The sequence below is a fragment of the Microcebus murinus genome, chromosome 16, assembly GCF_040939455.1.
Source record: "Microcebus murinus isolate Inina chromosome 16, M.murinus_Inina_mat1.0, whole genome shotgun sequence".
NCBI classification, from domain to species: domain Eukaryota; kingdom Metazoa; phylum Chordata; class Mammalia; order Primates; family Cheirogaleidae; genus Microcebus; species Microcebus murinus.
This window is the reverse complement of record NC_134119.1, coordinates 47,320,009-47,344,396: the sequence shown is the minus strand read 5'-3', so window position 1 is coordinate 47,344,396 and position 24,388 is coordinate 47,320,009. Positions and strand designations below refer to the sequence as shown.

The window sequence follows — 24,388 nt, the reverse complement described above, 5'->3', positions numbered from 1 at the left end:
TTTGTAAATGACAGCACAACCCTGCATTTGAGAGAAAGCCGTAGAGGACACACGTGGCCTTCCACACTCACAGGTGGGGCAAATTTTATTTATTTATTTATTTTTGAGGTAGGGTCTTACTCTGTTGCCCAGACTGGAGTGCAGTAGTGTGATCCATAGCTCACTGCAACCTTGAACTCCTGGGCTCAAGCAATTCTCCCACCTCAGCCTCCCAAGTAGCTGGGACTACAGGTGTGTGCCACGCTTGGCTAATTTTTAAATGTTTTTGTAGAGACAGGGTCTTGCTATGTTGCCCAGCTGGTCTTGAACTCCTGGGCTCAAGCGATCCTCCCGCCTTGACCTCCTAAAGTGCTGTGATTATAGGCATGAGCCACTGGGCCCAACTGAATTTTTTCTTTATATAGATTCAAGTGCTATTTTGTTTGAAAGAAACATGTTACATTTATAATTTTTGGAGAATTTAACCTAAAATTTGAAAACATAAGCACACCCTCCACACACAGATAAATTTTAGGGCATGAATTCCCTTTACAAAATGTCAACTCCCAAAAGGGTCACTGACATGAAGTGGCCAGGGGCCAGGCCACCAAATGAAATAAAATCTCACTGTGACCACTATTTCTACTTCTGTGTTTTTAACTTGGCTCCCTCTCTCCAAAAAGGCTGGTAAAAATACTTAAAACAGAAAATAATAGGGCTGGGCTCACACCCATAATCCGAACACTCTGGGAGGCCAAGGTGGGAGGATAGCTTGAGCCCAGGAGTTTGAGATCAGCCTGAGCAAGAGCAAGACCTCACGTCTAATAAAAACAGAAAAATCAGCCAGGCATGGTGGTGCACGCCTGTAGTCCCAGCTACTCAGGAGGCTGAGGCCTGAGGATCCCTTGAGCCCAGGAGTTTGAGGTTGCAGTGATGACACCACTGCACTCTAGCCCGGGCGACAGAGCAAGACTCCGTCTCAAAAAAAAAAAAGAAAAAAGAAAAAACAAATCCAGAAAACAATAACAAAACTGGGTATGTTCGCAAGGGAGTGATATCCCTGAAAGAAACAGCTCTACTCTTTCTGGGCAATCTGTTGACTGTATCAAAGCCAGAATGACTGCTATACGCACAGCTGTGTTCACAAGTCGTGTTTCTCTCCATCTGTCTTCTCCCAGTTACTGGCTTTTGGACCCTGGAAAGTGGCCAGCATTCTGGGAACCCGTTCCAGCACTAGCTTACCCAATGTAGGCAAGTTTGGTCTTCATGATAATTATGAAGCACCCTTTGTAGGAAAGAGAATGTATGTTTTCCTTAAAGATTTCAATCTTAAGAACACACTGGCCCATCTACGCTGAGGGAAGCCAATTTACTCCAACAGATCAGCGTCAGGAACATGCCTGACACTGGCTCACCACACAGCCACCAACCAAGCCGACAGGTCAGAGCAGCTCATCCTGGACAGGTGTGGGTTACCTGCCAGCCTGCCCAGGCCCCCGTTCCCCAGGCCAGCATCTTCTTCTATCTCCTCCAGTTCTTCCAAGTCCAACCCCAACTGCAAACAGAAACAGAGGCAGCATTTTAATATGGCTTAATATTTTCCCTCAAATGATAAGAGTGAAAGACATTTAAGTCTTGCAAGCTTACACAAAAAGTTAGAGTCTGCTTTCCCTTACACTTGAAAATCCAATGTTAAAATTTGATGGTAACTCAATGCATGGAAATGAAAGTTTCCAATATTTAAAAAAACTGCTAAGAGTTGACAGTCAAAATTAAACGTGGTTTAAATAGCCAAAGGTATTTATTGACAGGTAATGAGCCTATTTACAGTGAACAAACTACAACATGTATCTTAAAAGTGAAACCAATGGTTTTAGTCATTCTCTAATTTCACACAATCTAATGTTATTTACATGACATTGTTTTAAACCAAAACCTAAAAGCACTTTTCCTGTGGTTATTCCAGTTGCAAACAATCTTGTAAAATAGATATAGCATGTTAAAAATTACACAGAAAGCAACCAAGTCACGACTCACACTAACTTAAGACCATTCCAGAATACAGACCTTGAGGCTCTCAATTAAGGTTTATGGATAAAGATTTCGTTAATCTGGCTTTAGTGTACAAACTTGGCAAACTGCTCACATTATCTGGATCAGTGGTTTTTAAACTTTTTGGTCTCAGGAAGACCCAAAGAGCTTTTGTTTACGTGAATTATATAGGTATCAATAGTTATCAAATTAGAAATTAAAATGCAGAATGTATTATTAATGTATACATATGAATTCATTTAAAAATAAATAATAAACCCATTACATGTTAACATAAACAAAGTTCAATGAAAAATAAACATATTTTTGAAAACAAAAAATATCTACTGAGAAGAACAGCAGTGTTTTCTATTTTTACAAATGCCTGTAACAGGTTTTCTACTCCACCGTTCAATCTGTTGTGATGTCACACATCACATTACCTCTGGACAACTCCACTGTACACTCGTGAGAGAACAAGACTGAAGAAAGTAAATAACCTTTTTTTTTTGAGACAGAGTCTCACTTTGTTGCCCAGCTAGAGTGCCATAACATCAGCCTAGCTCACAGCAACCTCAAACTCCTGGGCTCAAGCAATATTTCTGCCTCAGCCTCCAGAGTAGCTGGGACTACAGGCATGCGCCACCATGCCTGGCTAATTTTTTTCTGTGTATTTTTAGCTGTCTGATTAACTTCTTTCTATTTTTGGTAGAGACAGGGTCTCGCTCTAGCTCAGGCTGGTCATGAACTCCTGAGTTCAAACGATCCACCCGTCTCGGCCTCCCAGAGTGCGAGGATTATAGACGTGAGCCACTGCACCCGGCAGTGAAGAACATCTTAACGTTATAGAAACACTTCTGACCTAGAGGACCCCTGAACAGGCCGCAAGGACGGGGGGGGCCTCTGGACCACAGTTAGGGAACATGAAAAATTACAAGAGGCGAAAAAAAGTCATGAGAAAATAATATCACAGGCCGGGCGCGGTGGCTCACGCCTGTAATCCTAGCTCTCTGGGAGGCCGAGGCGGGCGGATTGCTCAAGGTCAGGAGTTCGAAACCAGCCTGAGTAAGAGCGAGACCCCGTCTCTACTATAAATAGAAAGAAATTAATTGGCCAACTCATATATACAAAAAAAAAAAAAAAATTAGCCGGGCATGGTGGCGCATGCCTGTAGTCCCAGCTACTTGGGAGGCTGAGGCAGGAGGATTGCTTGAGCCCAGGAGTTTGAGGTTGCTGTGAGCTAGGCTGACGCCACGGCACTCACTCTAGCCTGGGCAACAAAGCGAGACTCTGTCTCAAAAAAAAAAAAAAAAAAAAAAAAACATCACAGCCATAAATGATTTAGTACACATTTAGTAAACTGAGTGATATTAACACACACAGTAATGCAATTCAGAGTAAAATTTCAAAATATTGTGACTTGAACTTAACTCCTAAAACAATTTCAAAAGACTATATTCCATTAAAAATATTTTGGGTATGTGGGGGTGGGGTAGGACTTACAACAGCACAGTACCTGCTCCAAGTTAACAAATAAGTTTAACTACAACACTTTCTAAACCTAACTGACCATAGAACCTCTTATTCATACTCTACTAAATTCTAGCCAGGTGCAGTGGCTCACGCCTGTAATCCTAGCACTCTGGGAGGCCAAGGCGGATGGATCATTTGAGCTCAAGAGTTCGAGACCAGCCTGAGCAAGAGTGAGATCCCGTCTCTACTAAAAAACATAGAAATTAGCCGGACAACTAAAAAAAAAAATATATATATATATATATATATATTAGCCAGGCATGGTGGCACATGCCTGTAGTCCCAGCTACTTGGGAGGCTTAGACAGAAGGATTGCTTGAACCCAGAAGTTTGAGGTTGCTGTGAGCTAGGCTGATGCCACGACACTCTAGCCCAGACAACAGAGTGAGACTCTTACCTTAAAACAAAACAAAACAAAACTCTATTAAATTCAGAAACCTACACTGAAGACAGGCTGAGAGTGGACATGGGGCAAGGGGTTTGGTTCCTTCATGTTTTTAGGTTGAATGTTGTAGGCACACTCACTCCAGTAGGGAAAATGTTGCCTTGATTTGGAGAGCATTAAAAAAAGACACAAAATGTAGCTAACTGACAGAAAGTCTGCAACTCTGCTAAAATGGTCTTCTAAACTGAAGATTAAAAAAAAAAAAAGGAGTACTATAGTACACTCAGAATAACCTTTTTCTCTTATTGAGATATAATTCATATACCATAAAATTCACTCTTTAAGAGTTACTTTCTCAACCATCACTACTATCTATTAATAATTTTGAACTTTATCACATCAAAAAGAAATCTGTACCCATTAGCAGTCACTCTCTGTTTTCCCCGGCCTCTGCCGATCACCTACCTACTATCTCTGTGGATTTTCCTATTCTGGACATTTCATGTAAATAGAGGCACACAACATGTGGCCTTTTGTAGCTGGCTTCTTTTAATGAACATAAATGTCTTCAAGGTTCATCCATGTTGTAGCATGTGTCAATTCTTCCTATCTTTTTATTTCTGTGCAGTATTCCAATGCATGGCTATAAACATTTGGACTGTTTCTACTTATGGCTGTTATGAAAAATGCTATGAAATTCATATATATATTTTGTGTAGACATGTCCATTTCTCTCATGCATATACCATAAAGAAGAACTGCTAGCTTATATGGTAAGTCTATGCTTAACTTTTTGAGTAACTGTCAATACTATTTTCCAAAGTGACTGTAACATTTTACAATTACCAGCAGTATATAAGAATTGCAATTTCTCTATATCCTCACCAACACTTGCTCTCTGTGTTTATTATAGCCTTTCTAGTGAGCATGAAGTAGTCTCTCACCGTAGTTTTGATTTACATTTTCCTGATAACTAATAATTTTGAGCATCTTTTCATGTTTGCTGGGCATTTGTATATCTTTTTGGAGAAATGTCTATTCAAGTCCTTTGCCCATTTTAAAATAGGGCTGTTTGTCTTTTCATTGTTTAGTTCTAGGAATTCTCTCCAAGTGTGTGTGTATGTAATTTATTTATATATATGCATGCTGGATACTAGATTATTATCAGACTTATGATTTACAAATATTTTCTCCCATTTTGTAGGTTCCTTTTTCACTTTTTTCATAGTTGATCACAAAAGTTATGTCCTGGAACCATTTCTTGAACATAGTATTCTTTCTCCACTGAATTGTCCTTGCACCCTTTTTCTTTTTAAAAATCAATTGACCGGCTGGGTGCGGTGGCTCACGCCTGTAATCCTAGCACTCTGGGAGGCCGAGGCGGACAGATTGCTCAAGGTCAGGAGTTCAAAACCAGCCCGAACAAGAGTGAGAACCTGTCTCTACTATAAATAGAAAGAAATTAATTGGCCAACTAATATATATAGAAAAAATTAGCCGAGCATGGTGGTGCATGCCTGTAGTCCCAGCTACTCGGGAGGCTGAGGCATTAGGATCACTTGAGCCCAGGAGTTTGAGGTTGCTGTGAGCTAGGCTGATGCCGAGGCACTCACTCTAGCCTGGGAAACAAAGCGAGACTCTGTCTCGAAAAAAAAAAAAATCAATTGACCATGTATGACACTAAACAACCAGGCGACAAAAGAATAAACAAGTGAGACTTCCTGAAAATTAAAAACTTTTGTGCGTCAAAGGACACTATCAACAGAGTAAAAAAGGTAACCCACAGAATGGGAGAAAATAATTGCAAATCACATATCTGATAAGGTATTAATATTTAGCATAAAGAGAGAACTCTTAAAATTCAACTAAAAAATAAACCTGATTCAAAAACGAGCAAAGGTGGCTCACGCCTGTAATCCTAGCTCTTGGGAGGCTGAGGCGGGCGGATTGCTCAAGGTCAGGAGTTCAAAACCAGCCTGAGCAAGAGCGAGACCCCGTCTCTACTATAAATAGAAAGAAATTAATTGGCCAACTGATATATATATAAAAAATTAGCCAGGCATGGTGGCGCATGCCTGTAGTCCCAGCTACCCGGGAGGCTGAGGCAGAAGGATCACTCGAGCCCAGGAGTTTGAGGTTGCTGTGAGCTAGGCTGACGCCATGGCACTCACTCTAGCCTGGGCAACAAAGCGAGACTCTGTCTCAAAAAAAACAAACAAAAAAAAAACGAGCAAAGGACTTGAAGAGGCTTTTCTCCAAAGAAGATACACGAGTGGCCAACAAGCACATGAAAACATGCTCAATATCATTAGTTATCAGGGAAATGCAAATCAAGACCACAGTGAGATACCACATCAAACCCATTAGATTGGCTGTCACCAAAAAACAGAAAATAATTGTTGGTGAGGATGCAGAGAAACTGGGACTCTTATACACTCCTGGTAGGAATGTAAAATGGTTCCTGCTGTAGAAAACAGTATGGTGATTCCTCAAAAAATTAAAAATAGAATTGCCATATGATCTAGCAATGTCACTTCTAGGTATATACTCCAAAGTTCTGAAAGTAGGGTATTAAAGAGACATTTGTATACCCATGTTCACATCAGCACTATTCATAACAGCCAAAAGGTAGAAGCAACCCAAGTGTCCACTGACAGATGAATAGACAGGCAAATTATGGTACATATACAATGGAATATTCTTATGCCTTAAAAAGCAATGAAGCCAGGTATGGTGGTACACACCTGTAATACCAGCTACTTGGGATGATGCAGTGGGAAAATCACTTGAGCCTGAGTTTGAGGCCAGCCTGGACAACATAGTGAGACCGTGTCTCAAAAAACAGGAATGAAGTACTGACATATGCTACAACATGGATGAAACTTCAAGACATTTTGCTAAGTGAAATAACCCAGTCACAAGAGGACAAATACGGCACACGTATGACTCCACTCATAGGAGGTACCTGGACTAGCCAAGTCATAGAGACAGAAAGTAGGATGGTGGCTGTCAGGGCTGGGGGAGTGGGGATGGAGAGTTACTATTTAATAATAGTAACACAGGACAGAGTTTTAGTTGGGATAGATGCCAGTTCTAGAGATGGATGGTGGTGATGGTTGCAGAACATAAGTGTATAATACTTAATACTACTAAACTGTACATTTAAAAATAGTTAAGTTGGTAATTTTTTTTTATGTTATGTGCATTTTACCAGGATTTTTTTAAATTGGGAAAAAAACCTAATTGACCATAAATGTGAGGATTTATTTCTGGAGTCTCAGTTTTATTCCACTGGTCTGTATGTCTGTCCTTGTGCCAGTACCACGCAGCCTTGAAGCCTGTTGCTTTGTATTAAGTTTTGAAACTGGGAAGTGTGAGTCCTCCAACTTTGCTCTTTTTCAAGATTATTTTGACTACTCCGGGTCCTTGCATTTCCACGTGGATTTTAGGATGAGTTTGTCAATCTCTGCAAAGAAGCCAAATGGAATTCTGATGGGGACCGCACCGAGTCTGCATTTCAATCAGAAGAGCACCCCCATCTTAGTAACGTCAAGTCTACCACGCCGTTCACATGGGATGCCTCCATTTCTAGGTCTTCCTTAATTTCTTTCAAGTATGTTTGCTTTTAGAATACAAGTTTTGCATTTTTTGTTGTTAAATTATACCTCAATATTTTGCTCTTTTTGATGTTACTATTAAGTGAAATTGTTTTTTAATTTCATTTTGGAGTGTCCATTGCAGGTGACTTTTGTAGATTAATGCTATATCCTGCAACCTTGCTGAATTCTCCTTCATTAAATCTAGTATTAAACCTACTATTCTTCTAGTAGATTCCTTAGAGTTTTTCTAGATCATGTGTTCTGCAAATATAGTTTTACTTCTTCCTTTCTAATCTGGATGCCTTTTATATCATTTTCTTGCCCAAATACCCTGGTTGGACCCTCCAGTATAATACTGAAAAGCAGAGAAAGCAGACATCCTTGGGACAAAGCAGTAGGTTAAACACAAGATGGGGACACAATCAGTCACATGCAGACTGCGGAAACTCCACAGGACAAATCCAGCTGCAACAAATACACTGCAAGGCAGAAAAATTTTAAAAAGGAGATATTTACAGATTAAAAGAGATTCAAAAGACCTATCAACCAAATACAACTTAGTTACTGAACATATGGTTAAAAAAAAAAAAACTATAAGGCAATCAGAGAAATTTTTATCCCGCCTAAAAAACTGATATTAAAGAATTACTGTCAATATTTTGGGAATAATGATGTAACTATTTTTAAGAGTCCCTATCTCTTAGAGATACCTACTGAAATATTTACAATTGAAATATCATGCTGCTTAAGGTTGGCTTCAACAGTCTAGGTGGGGTCCAAGTGAAACACACTGGCCATGATCTGGAGCTGATGACTGGGGAAGCCAGGGGATGGGTACATATGAGGTTCACTGTAACGATCCCTCAAGCTTTATATATACTTAACATTTTCTATAATGAAGACAGTTTGTGATGTGTCCTTGATAGCTAAGTCAGAACAGAGCTGCTGCTTCTGAAGCACTAGTTTTTAGTGTAAACTGCTTCTCTGAACAACTTTCTAGCCTTGTACAATACATTTGTACCAGGTTTTCTTTTCAGTGTTACATTTTAACGAGGGCCGGGGAGGAGGCCTGTTCAAGCCCTGCCTCACTGTTTTCTTCCCACCTGAAGTATCTGCCACAGCATCTTACGTCTAGCATGGCCCAGCAAACAAGGACCCAGAGACACTGAAGTTTCAGTCAGCATGCAAACCTTTCAAACACAAGACGAATAAGCTAAACTGTGGCCAGATGCAGAGGATCACACCTGTAATCCCAGCACTTTGGGAGGCCGAGGTGGGAGGATCGCTTGAGGCCAGGAGTTGGAGACCAGCCTGAGCAAGAGTGAGACCCCAGTTCTATAAAAAATTGGAAGAATTAGCAGGCATGGTGGTGTGCACCTGTAGTCCCAGCTACTTAGGAGGCTGAGGCAGGAAGATCGCTTGAGCCCAGGAGTTTGAGGCTGCAGTGAGCTATGATGCCATTGCACTCTAGCCAAAGGACAAAGCCAGACCTTGTCTCAAAAGAAAAAGCTAAACTGCAAGTGAAATATCACTTTTAAGAAAAAAATGAGTTGAGCCCAATCTTTCTCCCCTACTACAAAATCCCATTGTAGTAGTCCCTCTGAAAAAAGAAAAAAATAAATTAAAAAAAGAAAAAAATGTACAAGGTTTAAAACGATACATTCTTACCTGTATTTTCTGAGTTTCTATAATTAACACATTATTTACCCAATAAAATTATAAACATATTGCATATTTATGGTATACACATCCCCCAAAATCTTTACTATGTGATGTGTAAGAACTGTATAAAGAAAAAAATGTTTCAAAAATTAATGTGTGTTATACAAGTATAAAATCCACAGAAGATTCTGTACATTCTGTACTCCGTACAGACACATCTTAACGTTAATATACAGCGGACAGGACATAAATGACTGTCGCCTGCTAGGGTAACCCCCATCTTGGTAGGTGGTTTTGAGCATGAGATTCCTATCTGGGGGCGTGGCATTTCTGTTCCACGGGGCTGTACCACTCGAATTCTGTGCTTAGACGCTGCTCTTCGTGGTGTCCTTCAGGGGAGACACGAGCCCAGTGACACTGAGCTGCCTCAGGCCACACTGGACTTACCCCAACAAAACCCAAACCCAACAAAGCAAAGGCGGTGGACGGACAGCTCTGCGAAGACCCCCGTGTGTGCGGAGGGGGGAGGGGCTGCAGGAGCACACCCTGGGGGAGCAGACAGAGCTGCAGCCAGCCACAGCTCTGCTCTCAGGCTGCAAAGAACTGTGAAAGGACTGAGTTCAAAGTGAACACTTCGTGAAGACTCCTAAGGAAAAGCAGTTTTTCTTCTAATTAGGGCAACTTTGTGGTAGGGTGAGCTCAGGAGGTTATCGTAGGGGTTGGGGGAGAGAAACCCAAGGTGGGTTGCCTGCCTGAAAAAGGATTTAATAAGTAGAAATGGGATAATCAGAACCACTTTTGTGGTCTAGTGTTCTAAATCTGCCCCTGGGATGAGGTGGGGATGGGGGGAAATGGCTTCTAGAAACCTCCAAACCTGAGCATCACACTCAACCTAGCGTGGTACTCCATGTATTATCTTCCCACTCGTTCCTACTCTCTCCCTCGAGGAGGAGCCCCGCCACCCCACTCTCCTCCAAGAAGGAAGAGCAGCCCACAAGGCAGTTCCGTTCCCTGGCGGCTGCTGGTCTTCACAGCAGGGCTTACTTCTGGGACAGAACGCACAGAATTAAAACCTCAGTGCGCCCAAAGGCCACCAGCAGCCCAGCCCGAGGCCCCCGTACCTGATAAATAGCTTCGTCACAAGCATTCTGAAGCCCCAGGTTCACCATGGTGTTCTGCAGCGTGCGACCCATGTAGAATTCCAGGGAAAGGTAATAAATTCGCTGAGGAAGCAAAAGAAAGAATCTCAGATTTCTCATTCCATCCCGACACATCGGGAAGACCACGGTGACGAGGGGACTCACAAAGCACCCACTTAGGACTTTCACGCACGTTGACCATATGTGCAAAAACTGGGCACGCTCATCCCGGCCTGCGTCGCTGACCGGAGCCTCCCACGGCAGCCCACTCAGGGACGCCCTCCCAAAGCACAGCACTCTCTTCCCTGACCTTCTTCAGTCCCCAGGTGAGTAGAAACTAACCTTCCCTGACGTGTGGGGCGCAGGTCACCTCAGTGGTTGGGAACAAGGCTCCCAGAACTGGACAGATCCAGGTCTGAGCTCAGCTTGGCCTCTTACCAGCCGTGTGCCCTTGGGCAAGTTACTTCTGCACATCTCTAACCTGCATAAAATAGCCCTATAAGGCTGGAAATATTTTCTAGTATTAAATGTAAAGCCCTGAGCACAGCTCTGGCACGGGCAACACGGGCTGGGTGAAGGAAGAGACACATCCACGGCCACCAGGCAGAGGCTGTTTTTGCTTGCTGCTGTTGGCTGGCTTTGCGGGCTGCGATTGTGCCAGCTCTGTGGAAATGAGGTGCTGTGACGAGGACAGCCACCGCATACAGCGCCTCCTGGGCACCTAGTGGGGTTCTAAGAGCTCCCCAACCGGGTACCACGTACTCCCCACAACCGCCAGGGCTCAGAGCTCTTGCTCTTAGCCTGACTCCTACTGTGCCATCAGAAGTAAGGCCTGGAAAACATAAATGGGAAGAAGGGACAAACCCTCCCTGCAGAAGAATTCCAGCTGATAAATATACAAGGAACTTGAGAACAGAAAACCACCACGAGGACAGCACAGTCACGGTGGAGGCAGGAGGCACTGCTGGACACTAAGGTCAGCGGGCACAACCTTAAGGACTGACAGGTACTGCGCACCCTGCAGGGCTCGCCCCCTAAATATTTATTAACTGTTGTGGTGGTTTAAACAAACTTTCTGAGACACTCTTCACCCTAGGAGGTGGCGCTTAATTCCCTGCCCCCGGGAGGAAAGGCTGGCCTTGGTGACTGACTCCCTGTTAACAGGCGGAGAAAGGAACAGCAGAACGTCACAGGGCAGGAACCTGGCCACGCAGACTGGCACCTGTCATGCTGCAATGAGAAGGGCACTTTCCCTGTGTGTTCGTTCCCCAAACCCGTAACATATGAAATATCCATCTAAACCACTTAGTATGGTGCCTGGCACATAGTGGGAACTCACTAGTTGTTTGCTTTTGTTGCTCTGACAAGCTGACACTCCTCAACAGCTAACAACTGTTGAAACGTGCTGTGGTTCACAGGGAGTGTGAGCCACACTAATCATGAGAAAACAGCAGGCAGAACCAAATCGAGAGATTTCCTGTAAAATGACCAGTATTCATCAGATTTATAAAGTATTATCAAAATCATAAAGGTCATATAAGACAAGGAGAGATCAACAAACCATCACAAATCTAGGCTGGTAGAGTAGCAAGATAGCAAGATACACGATTAATATAAATCAATTAATTTATAATTATTCATAAGTACATTAATAGAAAAATCCACTGTATTTTTATACACAAGCTCCATGTAAAGACTACTCACTCCTGACCCAGAGAGGGCCAGGCAATGATGGAACCTTCTCCTTATCACCGACAGACAAGCCACGCCCACTCAACTCACATGAAGTGATCTGGACCACGTCAACCTATTTATAACCAGTGAGGTGCCAGTCATTGTTTCTAAGCAGACTACTTGCATCTTTCATTTTAACCTGCTTGAAGGCTGAGAAAAGCCACGCAGTTACACCCAAAATGACATGTCATCCCTACTCTGCAAGCTCCCACTGAAGACGGTGTTAACCAAACTCTTCTAAATTTCTGTGTCCATCTTCACCATTTCCTAAGAACCCTATTCTATACAGGTAGAGAAAATGCCAGCTCCAATGTCCTGGTGGTTATCTGCTTCATGTCTTAGAATGCTGTGGGTTTCTAAATGGCTCAATGCTTTGTTTAATGAAAAAAAAAATTATAAGTATGACACTTATAGAATTCTCTGAATTTTATGATTTATATTTTGTTTTTATTAGAGATGAGGTCTCACCATGTTGCCCAACCTGGACTCGAACTCCTGGGTTCAAGGGATCCTCCTGCCTCAGTCTCCTAAGCAGCTGGGACTAACAAGTGTGTGCCGCCACGCCCGGATCCATCATTTGTATGATTTGTAATTGTATAATTGCATCTCATTTGTGCTTCTTGCCAGCGAACAGCTGGTAGACCTGAACAAGACTGTAGACAACAGTGCCATGCAAATGTGAATGTCCAGGGTCTAACCGTGCTGTGCTTATGTAACAGGATTTCTCTGCTCTTCCAAAGTACACACTGAAGCTTTTAGGGGTGAAGGGGCAAGAAGGCTGAAACCCATTTTCAAATGGTTCAGAGAAAAAATGAATTTATACAAAAAGACAAAACGACCTAATGAATGTGTTAAAACGTTTAAAATCTGGGGAATCTAGATGAAAGGTATATGAGAATTCTTTGCATTATTCTTGCAAACTTTGTAAGAGTCTGAAGTCATGTAAAATAAAGTTTTCAAAAAATCACTTAAATATGGCTGACATGTAGAAGTGAAGTCAGTTATGAAATTTCATAGACACAAATGGTCCTTGCAGCCACCCACACGCCTGTGGACTAGTCAGGGTTCTCTAGAGAAACAGAGCCAACTGTAAGGTTTGTGTATAGAGAGTCTTAAGAAGTTGGCTCACAACTGTGGAGGTGCAAGTCCACAACCTGCAGGGTGGGCGGGCCTGCTGGAGACCCGGGCCAGTGGCGGATCCAGCCCACAGGCAGCTGGCTGCAGATTTGTTCTGTAAGATCCTCAACTGACTGGAGGCGGTAATATTGTGATACGATAAGACATACATATTTGCTCTTCCTGGCTAGAGCTCCTAAAGCCCTTGTAATTCCTATGTGATAAGAGCAATGAAGATGGCAAGAATGTCTTTTGTTATTTATAACAAGCGCCTTTCACTCATACAAGATATATGTTAATGAAATGACTTTGAAAAGCCCCTAAGAATGGTGGCTGGCTGCCAGGGGAACCAACCTTGTAACCAGAAGCTTGGAACTCTCAGGCCCACCCCTTCTACCTCCAGGGAAGGGAGGGGGCTGGAGGTCGAGTTAACCACCAATGAATGGCCAACGATTTAATCAATCGTGCCTAGGTAGTGAAACCTCCATAAGATCCCCAACAGAAGGGGTCCAAAGGGCTTCACCGGTCAGTGAACACGTGGAGGTGCCGGGAGTGTGGTGCCCACAGGGAGCAAGGAAGCCCCCAAACTCCCCCCATACCTTGCCCCCCATACCTTGCCCTACGAGGCCCTGACACACGACTGTCCTCTGAGGTGGGGCAGCCTTGTGGGACTGTGCCCTTGACCTCCGGGACCCGAGGTTAACTCCATGTAGACATTGTCAGAATTGAACTGAGTTGCAGGGCACCCAGTCAGTGTCCACTGAGAACTGACTGGTGTGGGGGAAAAACCTACACAGAGGCCAATCACATGCAGAATGATGCTACTACATGGGCACCGTGGCCTGGCCAAGTTGACATATCAAATTAGCCACCACAGCCTGTAAGAGCAGAGGCCAGACTGTCTTCTACAGAGACTAATGGCACACACACTGGTAGGCTTCTCAATCTGATAAAATGATGGCTTAACCCTGCCTTCAGGCAGCTACCTGCCAGGGTAACTGGCAACACAAAACAGATGCCTGTCATCCACTTCTGGCCAGAGAACTAACTTTGAGCTCTCTGCTGTCAGGGCGCCTGCCCAGGGATGCAAGGTCAACTTCATGTATACAAGGGGAAACACCAGGGCAACCGGGAGTGCTAACAAGATTCCATCGGCTGGTTCTACCACTAATTAAAACAGAACCCCAGAAGTGAGGATCACAGGCAGCTGGGGCTGCACAACACAGGTCCCAATCATCTCCCTTCAACCCTTGGGTCCAGCCAAACCGAAAGATTAATTGTATTCGCTGTGATTATCGTATTAGGAATATTTAGGACACCAGTCTGGGCTCCGTGGTAGAGCTGCTTTTCCTTAATCTACCACTGCAGTCCCGCAAAGAGCTTACAGGAACAAGCCACAGAAAACTGATTAATCCATATCCACTGCAGCGTGCAGCGTGCAGCGGTCAGCTGTCCCCCACATTGTACAACTGCTTTACGAAGACCCACAGAATAAATCACACACTTGCCCATTCTGGACATCATAGCAGGGACCCTCTGACTCCCAAAACTGGGCATGATCTACTTTGGCTGCTAGGACTTCCAGTCTGCCCTGTGTGTCCTGACCTTCCACCTGAATTTAACCCCTGCTCCTGCCCTTACTGCCCCACCTCAACTCTCTCTGAGGCCTTCTACTCATTTGAAACTTTTGTGCTACATCTTACAATGTCAATATAAAATGGAAACATTTTACAAGCAAATACAAAACCCTAACATTTTAGAATGGCAAAGGACCTCAGGAATAGATTACTAACTCAATTCCCTCATTTTAAAGACGAAAAAACTGAGGCCGTGAAAGGTTAAGAAATCCCCCCCAAGCCCTCGGCGGCACAGACTGAACAGTAAAGCCAGGTCTAAGAGAAACCTGCCCTCTTATGCAGCCCTCTCCCTGCCCAGCACAGCCCCAGGCTCTGTACTTCTCAGGCCACCTTACTCTCCCCCTTGCCAGGGCTTGTTTGTTTCATGAATCCATAAGGCACCTCTAAAACCGAGCACTGCCTCTTGCCAAGCACAAACCCCTCAATTTTAGCCAGATTTTTTGACTTGCTGATTTGCCGGGCAGGTTGCTTGAAAAACCTTCTTCTGAGCACTCCAAGTTTCTGTTGTTTCTGCTGTTTACCAAAAACAAAGCACTGAGAGTTATGAAACAATAGGTTCAGCAAGAGATGATTTTATGCAATAAAAACAAGTGTTTCTATCAGTACAGAAAAAAACGATGTAGAACACGAAATGTTTATAGCATTTACAATGTTATTACCAGCAGGTGAGATAACAGCTAATTTTTTTCCTTCTGGCTTCTGTTCTCTAATTTTTCCTCCAGTACTTACAATAAAAGCATTCTATTTTATTTACAGCTATCGAGTGTCACTCTACCACAGTCGGCGGGTGCTGGTGCACATCCCTGAGGCCATTTCCAGGCTGAGGTTTACTGAGAAACCACCTCCCCTCCGTGGCTCTGGCGGGCTGGTTTCTGGTCCATTTCCAGCAAACACGTCATTTTTCCAGAGAAAGGACTACAAGCTAATTTTCATCATGAATCAGCCAAAAAAGCATTTAAATTCCAATTTTCCACCTTTACAAGGCCTTCTTATCCAGAATAGGCAAACAGCCTTCCATTACAGGTTGCGTGGCTTCTTTAAGACAAAGGTTTCCACCTGGAGCCACCACAGTGGACAATAAAACAGACCTCTCTCAGAGGATCAGAAAACCTGTTTTGTTAGAGGCACTAATTCTGATCATGAAGGTCATTTCTGTGATTCCCTGAGCACATCACCGGCCTCTCCAGAATCTAATTATGTAGAAATACTCTAACGGAAGCCCTAAGGTGTTGAGCTGTGTCCCGGTTTAGCTCCAGGGAGATGCCCTTGAATGTGCAGGCAAAGCTGCACACTCGTCATCCTCGGCTGGACGATAAAAATGATGCTGTGCATCAGAGCTCTTCCAACAGCAGGGAATTCTGGGGGAGCCACTGCTTCTTGGCTGATTTCCCTGGCAAAGTCATCCCAAGCCCTTGTTATAACCTGTTTTGGCCATTTGGTGCCATTTCTTTCTACGTTGTTTTGCATACTAAATATGAAGCGGCTCCCATGGTATTCTAACAAATCTGTCCTGTTTACCATCTCTATTTCCGAAAAAAGAGTACCCCAAAATTAGTTTGGAAAAGCAATCAATCTCACTCTTAGCAATTACTGTGTTAAGTATATCTTAACACTCTACAAAAATACTTTAAAATGTCAAGAACAAAGTAACTGCCCAAGCCTGGGCACGGTGGCTCACGCCTGTAATCCTAGCACACTGGGACACCGAGGCAGAAGAATCTTTTGAGCTCAGGAGTTCGCTTGAGCTCAGAAGTTGGAGATCAACTTGAGCAAGAGCGAGACCCATCTCTACTAAAAATAGAAAAAATTGGCTGGGTGCAATGGCGCTTGCCTACAGTCCCAGCTACTGGGGAGGCTGTGGCAGGAGGATTGCCAGAGCCCAGGAGTTTGAGGTTGCAGTGAGCTATGACAGCCACTGCACTCTAGCTAGGTGACAGAGTGAAGACTTTGTCTCCAGAAAGAAAAATCAACTGCCCAGTGCCCAGGTGTAGACTGCAAACGAAATCTTTACAAACTGGCTTCAGGCCTGCAAGTGTGTTCTTCCCTCACCAGTTTCATTCTACCTTAGTATAGGAGAAAGACAAATTCTCTGTTGTCTAGAGCAAAATGAAACCAGCAACAGGGGGCTGTCCAAGACTGTCGAAACCAGCCTGAGCCTGACCACCCATATTTATTGACTTTGTAAAGTTGTTTATGAGCAAAAAAGGTACAAATGTTTATGAATGAAACGGAAAAGCCACAAAATTGTACATGCAACATGTATTCCTTTTTTTAAATGTGCATGCATATTTAGGAATACAAAAAGATCAGGAAGGACATACACCTACATTTTAACATGATTAGGAGTAATGGGGGATTATCAGCGACTTTTCTTCAATGTATTTTTCTATTGCAAACAAATTTTTGCAAAATATAAAAAGAAGTGATGATTATTAAAACAATCTCCATGAACTTTAGCCAAGTAAATGTCTCCAAGAAGGTGCCTTCTGAAGCCAGGACCTTCTGAAGAGATGCAGACAGAGAGACATCTCTGGCCTTAGGACCCCTGGGGTTTTAAGCAGGCGTCTTTAATGATTTCCTTCTCCTCAGCCTAGACCCAAAAAGCTACTCAATTCCCTGCAGATTATTGAACTCACTCCGTTCCAACCCATAAAACTGTCCAGGCCTGGTTCTAGTCCCCTGCTCTCCCACACGCATTTGCAGGAAAACAAAAGGCCGGGACAGGGGTGTCGGGAGCACCGCCCGCAGCTATCACGGAAGTGCAGGGCTGGAAAGTCGCTGGAACTCTCGGCCGGATTCCCGGGCTCGGGCTCTGCGGGGACGGCGGACGCCCGCTCGCCCGGCGCTGGCTCCCCGCGAGGGTCCCGCGGTCTGCCCCGCGCACAGGGCGCCCGGCCCCCACCTGCCACGGTGCCAGGCGACGGCCGGAGCTGCTCCGCCGGGGCCGGGCGCGGGGAGCACCCGGAGCACCGGGCCAGGCCAGGGCACAGCAGGCCGACCCCAGCGAGGGCGACCGCGCGGGGCACGCAGGCTGCGGGGCGGGGACGGCGGCCGCCCTCGAAGCCGCCGCACATCCCGCTCGCGCCGCCCTACGTGCGTCTTCCCGGGGAGGGCGCGTCGCCTGGCGCCGGTCCGGGGCCTGCGGCGGGGGCGGCGGCGCCTCACCTTGGGGTCGCGCTCGTAGTAGTGCTGCTGCGTGCGGATCCAGCGGCCCACCAGGTGGTCGCGCACCGTGTGCGCCAGCGCGAAGAAGTAGTCGCGGGGCGTGGCCACGTTGCGGTCCTTGACCAGCGTGAAGTGCAGGTGCCGGTTGAAGCTCTTCCGCACCTCGGCCACGTCGCCCAGCCCCGCGATCCCCCGCACGCTGATCTGCTTCCGCTTCTCGCTGTCCGTCAGCGGCTTCGCCATCGCGCCGGCCGAGGTGGCGGAGGACAGCGGCCGGACGCGCGGACGCCGCGGATGCTGCGGCGCTCTGGCGCGGGGGACTGCGGCGCGGGCCGGCTGCCACGGCCGCGCCTGCGCGCTGCGGCGGGGGCGGGGCCTGCGCGGGGCGGGGCCTGCGCGGGGCGGGGCCTGAGCTGGGCGGGGCCTGCGCGGGGCGGGGCGTCCCGTTTCCTGGGTGGGCACGCCGCCGCCCGTGGGAGCTGCGGTGTCCGGGTGACCTGCCCACGCCTCCCGGAGCTGGGAGTTGCCCCCTCGCTGGCAAGGCGCCAGCGCCTGCGAGGCAAGTCGCCTGAGGTGGGGCGGGCGGCTTTGGAAACACCAGCTGAAAGAGGAAAAGTTAGTTTCCGCTGAGAAAGTGCCCATCTGCCCGCCAACCCGCAGACCCGGTGACAGGCGCGGGGAAAACCAGCGGCGAGTGAACCAGAGACTCTATTTCCCCCAAGGGCGTGACACACCCCAGTCCAGTGTCATCACGACCCCTCACTCTCTGAGAAGCCTCGCTGCCTAAATCACACGCCGGCAGGAATTAGGAGACATCCCCCTCTGGCAGGAGGAGCTCGGTCACTGACAGACTCAGCCTCCTCATCCCAGCGCAGGCTGGAGCGCCACATAGGGGCGTCTGGACAGACGCAGCCTCCCGCGTTTGCTCAACACCGTGGTCCCCCAGGAAACTGGGCGGGGTCCACTGTGCAGACCAGCCCCGCCGACCCCCTGCACACAGCCCTACTTGGCTCTGAGCCTGAGAGGACCCCTGCTTCATGTGACGTTCACCTAGATTCCACCCTCCCCAACCCTGTAAGAATCTGCCTTTTCCTTTGACCTTGGGACGGTCCCCTCATTGCAATGGGTCAGTAAGCCCATTTGTGGTACTATGGTTTTGCTCCTGGTGGTCTTGGGCTGAATGGGGCTGCAAAGGTTGCCCACAGGAGATGTCATAAAAGTCCAGGTGCAGTAGTTTTCCTGGTGTGATGCTTTCAAAGTTATCTTCTTACCTGGAGACCCTTCCAGCTGCAAACTTCTCAGGGTGCAATAAATCTGGAATCTGGCCCCCCATGGCCCACCCAGCTCCAGCTCTGGGATTCACTCCTGCACTATATCCTAGAGATTCTGGAGCCAGCAAGATGGAATTGCAGGCACTGATAGCAGTGCCGTGGGGGCCAAGCTTAGTTGGAAGCTCTGTAGACTGACATCATCTGAGAGTGATCTGGCAAATCAGGAGAAGTCATAAAAATGTGCCCTAGGACCACTTGTACCACTCCGAGGAACAGATTTCAGGGAAAGCTTCAAAAGGAAAAAAAAAAAAAAATGAGCTATACAAAAATGTTTTCTGCTGTGATATAGGTTAGAATTAAAACCTTGTAAAGGTTCATCCCCCCAGCTGTGCTGCACACTGAGCTGACACCTGTTGATGGTGACTGTGTGCTGTACCTGATAAACTCAATCCCCACAACAGCCTTTAATGACCCCCACTTTACGATGCCAAAGGTGAGCCACAGAGAAGTGAAAACATCTCCCTAAACTCACATAGCTGATAAGGGAAACCCTCAACAGTCATTCCTGTCCCACCCCGCCACGTCCTGCTCTGCTGCACAAGCCCCAACGGATCTGCATTCACAAAGTCAATATCATAAACCATTGTGTTGCTAAAGGAAATGACAATTTTAATAGCTAAGACAGTGTAAAGGATGATGCAATACTGATAAAAGAAAAGACAGAAATAAGAAAGATGTAATGCAGAAATGACAGTAATGATTTAAACTTTATTTCATTTAAATTAATTTAAATTTAAATAATCACTTGTGGCTAGAGATTGCTGTGTTGGAAACACAGGTTTATACCAAAACATAAGCACTGGTTATTTCTGAGTGGCAGAATTATTAGGGGGTTTCTTTTTTTTTTTTTAAAATTACTCTTCTTTAAATTTATAAAATTTACTTCTTCTTCTTTTTCCACATCCACATCAACATTTATAGGGGGTTTCTTTATTTTCCTTATACATTTTGTATTTCCTGTTTTTTTCCACAATATTTCCTGTATAATTAGCATAAATGTCAGTAAGGAAAATCAGCGGCTGTAGACTGTATTAATGATTGCTGATTTAAGGACTGCATGTTTTCTTACTGGATTGACTTTTATTTCTTGCTCTGTTACTCTGGTTAAATAAAATTTTAAGTCCTTCTTTCCATCTTTCATAGCTACACTTTCTTTATGAAATTTTCCGTGGTCCTGGCAAAGATTTTTTTGCTTGACCAAACTTTAGTCTGGCTTCGGAACCTTCTTCTTCTAGGTCCATCTGTGCACTTCCTTGTAAAATCCAGTTTTATCAAGAACCCTAAGTCAGTTTAACAGGAACCTCTCGTCCGAGATATCTGATCAGATTCCTCATCCTTTTAGTTGGGTTAGCCAGGATCCCCGAACCCCTGATGTGTCCTCTTGGTAATTTTCCATCCACTGCCCCCCACCTTGCTCCTTGGCTATACATTCCCGCTGCCCATGCCATATTTGGAGCTGAGCCTGATCTTTCTTCCCCGCTGCAAGACCCCACTGCAGTGGTCCCTGTATCTACCAAGATGGTCCTGAATAAAGTCTTCCTCACTGTATGTACTTTAACATGTATCATCGAATTTTGCTGTAACAATCCTCCCACTCAGATGTAATTTCTTCTTCTTGAGAACTCCCATGATCCCCTCCCCTCGGCACGTGGCACAATACCGAATCTTCCTTACGAGTGCGATTGAAGAAGGGAGGAGCCTTTTTGCCATTATGCCCCCTCACTTCCCCCCTGGCCACTAATATTGCTGGAATGGCTAAATGAACACCAAAATTATCTCAGCTATTTTCAAATAAATAATTTTTAGATAGTTATAAATGTGAAGAAAAGCACATTTGAGCTGAGACCAAAAAAAAAAAAAAATGAATGAACGAACTAATGAATCAATGAATGAATGAAACTGGGGAACATCAAGTGCAAAGGCCCTGAGGTGGGCACCAACTGGGACAGTTCACAGAAGAGGCAACTGAGGGATACCAGATTATGCCACTCGAAAATTTTAGCATGTGGATTACTTTGAACTAACAGCCATTGAGATCTAGCAGACACAGGAAAAGCTCTAAAAACAGAGCAGAAATTTTTATTTTATAAAGGAAATTCACATTTATTATAAAGGAAATTTCCATAAGGTGTGTTTCCCTCCATATAAGGGAGGGGAGAACTGGTAACAGCTTTTACCAATGGAGAAGGCAGTGGCTTAAATCTGCATAACAAACCTTCCGAAACAACTCCTGTTTACCACACTTTTCCTGGTCACCTTCTGCTATGGTGAATGTCCCCTCCAAAATTCATGTTGAAATTTAATTGCCATTGTGACCATATGATCTCTCTCTCCTTTTCCCTTCCGCCTTCCTTCCATGGGATGATATAGCACAAAGTTCCTCACCAGATGCCAGTGCCACACTCTTGGACTTCCCAGCCTTCAGAACAGTGAGCCAAATAAAATTTTATTCTTTTTAAATTACCCAGTCTGTGGGATTCTGCTATGGCAACCCCAAATGGACTAGACACCTCCCCATAACTTGCCTCCCCTGCCCAGAAGCCTCAACCCCTTTTTTCTTTGGGTTAGCCTAAGAAGATATATGAACCAGAGCTCTGACCACACCTTGAGTTCCGCATCTCTGGGGCCTCCCAGGTGTAAGTGCAATGCAGATGCTAATGAATGAATGAATGAATGTTCTGCTTGTTTTTCTTTTGTTGATCTGCCTTTGCCCAGTCTCATTTCTAGGGCCCCTGGCTGGAAAAGCTAACGTTGGCAGGGGAAGAGATTTTTTCCTCCCCTATACAACCAACAATGGGATTCAGACGAAGGTGGGAGCCAGGTCAAAGGGCGGGGTCCGCCATGGTGAGGAATCTGGCTCTCATCTTCCATTTTAACAGCAGAACTGTAGGGTTTCAGAACACACAAAATGGAAGGAAACTGGGCGCTGCTTTTCTTTTCTATAAAGCTGAAAAGCAGTTTTGCCCTCCAAGAGAAGGGACTGTCCTGGCAGCCAGAGCCCCTGCTCGCCTTGGAGACAGGGATCCCTGTTCTAGCCAGGCTCTCTATGATCTTTCTTCTTTTTTGGGGAGACCATTTTAAAAATTCATTTACTAAGAAGTGATGGATGTTGGTTCAGGATCCGTTACTGTTGTAGTGAGCCATTCTGTGTTGTTGGAGATAATAAGTTACCTTTAAAGTTCTTTGAAACAGGTATTTCGGGTTCTATCTGCAGCTAGCTCCCTGCCTCAGAAACAGAGAGGAAAGATGTCTTGCGAGTGGCATGAAATGCTGCAGGAGTTAGAAGACACTGGAAAGCAGACATTTTTGGTCTGCTAGGCTTAAGCTTCTTGAGGACCTGGAGTGTCTCATCGATCATAAGGGCTCAATAAATATTGGCTGGATGAGTGACTCAGAAGCCAGCCCCTGGTGACACCACAGGTGCAGAGGAAAAACTCTCTGGGATCCCGGCAACGCTGCTGGCTGGTCTGTTCTGGTCAATTAGATATTTGCAAAGGAACACAGACCCGGTCTTTCAGGAAATGGGAGGGAAATAACAAATGCATTATTTTTGAGAGGTTGGTAATTATAAAGCCCAGTAGAATAAAGACCACCAGCTGGAATGTCATTGTGGAATTGGGGCCCTCCCTCCACTGGGGTGTGTGAACAGATATCCTTAGTGACATTAATGTGTTTTAACACACTGATGTTAAAAAGAAGAATCCATGAGACCACAGAGGTACCAAAAGGAAATAAAATGGAGATGGGGGAAGCCGGCAGGAAGCTCCTCTTCAGAAGGAGGCCATGCAAATGCAGGAGCAGACAACGTTGGGGGAACAGGGCACCACCGCACAGATTACCTCCTGGGCTGTGGAGGGGAAGAGGCCTTTACAATGCGGAGATGCGCAGACTCCAGCCTCCTGATGGGATCTGACTCTGCATCGCCAACAGGACAGACCCTTAGTAAGCTACGTGCTGATTCAGCGCACTGAGAGGGCCAAGCGTCACTCAACCCGTTACAATATAATATAGCATAAAAACACAGGACAGACTCCTAGGACCCAGCCCATGGATGTGCAGATAAAACCTAAGGCAATTTCCCCAAATTGCCAATAAAAACTGCAATAGGGCTTGTTACAAGCACATTCCCAAAGCCCCAATCCAGAACCCCAGCTGCTTAGGGAGCACCCCAGTGCATTCTTTCTATTGTGCAAATGTGGGGATCTCTGCCCCCGGGCTGCCCGGCTAACCCAGGGCCAGCCTGGTCCTAGGAGGAATGCCATTCTGTGCACCACCCACTTCTCCTGTGTGCCGCTGGTGGCGCTGGGGCTTTCGGTGTGCAAACGTCGGACACTGTCTCAGGCTCAGCTGGGCCTCAAGACCCACCTCTGTAGCCTGGGCCTACGCACCGCCACTTCTTCAGTGATCGTGAGATGGGTTCTAAAGCCAGGGTGAGAGTTGGCCTGGGGTGTTCACCTCACGACCCCCTTTCCCCGACCCACCCCATCCCCTGGCAGGGGGCACAGACAGGATTTGGTGAGGGACGAGGTGAACATGCTGAAGACAGAAGCTGGTCCCACCCCAAGGCCATCACCTGCTTTCTTCCAAGCCAGAAACATCTCCCTATTTGGGGGGTGGGGTGGATATTAAACTGGACAAGGCCCTGGAGCTGTGGTGGTTACCATGGAGCATTAGATGGGACTTTCTGCTGCCCCAGAGTGACTGGGGATGCCAGGGCACCTGTCTGTCGTTTCATCGCGGGGGCACAGCTCAAGAGAGCCAGCTGAGAATGATGATGGGCACGTCTGTACCCCCACCTCCTGGTCACTCAGGACCAGGCCCTGGGGTGAAACCGGCACTTAGACGGTCAGGGGTCCTCAGTATTGCTTGTGCTGGTCCACAGAAACCTGCTGGCATCACATCAAGTGGAAGGTTCCAGTCCACAGGCAGGCTTGGCTGTTAAGCTGTCTGTCTCTCCAGCAGATACGTTAGTCTCACACTGAGAAAGCTTTGCTCTCTCCAGGCAGCCTGAATGAATGAAGAGGGATGCCAATGGTGCCTGTGGAAATTGTCCTAGAAAGCAGGTGTCTCTGTGAAC

General features: G+C 45.8%; 1 protein-coding gene across 1 annotated transcript in view; it reads right to left on the bottom strand.

Moving 5' to 3' along the window:
- PYGB (glycogen phosphorylase B) overlaps nt 1–18,327 on the bottom strand; it is a 44,105-nt gene extending 25,778 nt beyond the window's left edge. Inside the window, exons 1-3 of the mRNA XM_075992874.1 lie at nt 17,981–18,327; nt 10,311–10,412; nt 1,456–1,534 (exon numbers count right to left, since the gene is read on the bottom strand). Coding sequence (XP_075848989.1) covers nt 1,456–1,534; nt 10,311–10,412; nt 17,981–18,223 — 424 coding nt within the window. The 5' untranslated portion in view covers nt 18,224–18,327. The remainder of the gene's footprint in view (nt 1–1,455; nt 1,535–10,310; nt 10,413–17,980) is intronic.
- Between the last annotated feature and the right edge of the window lie 6,061 nt (nt 18,328–24,388).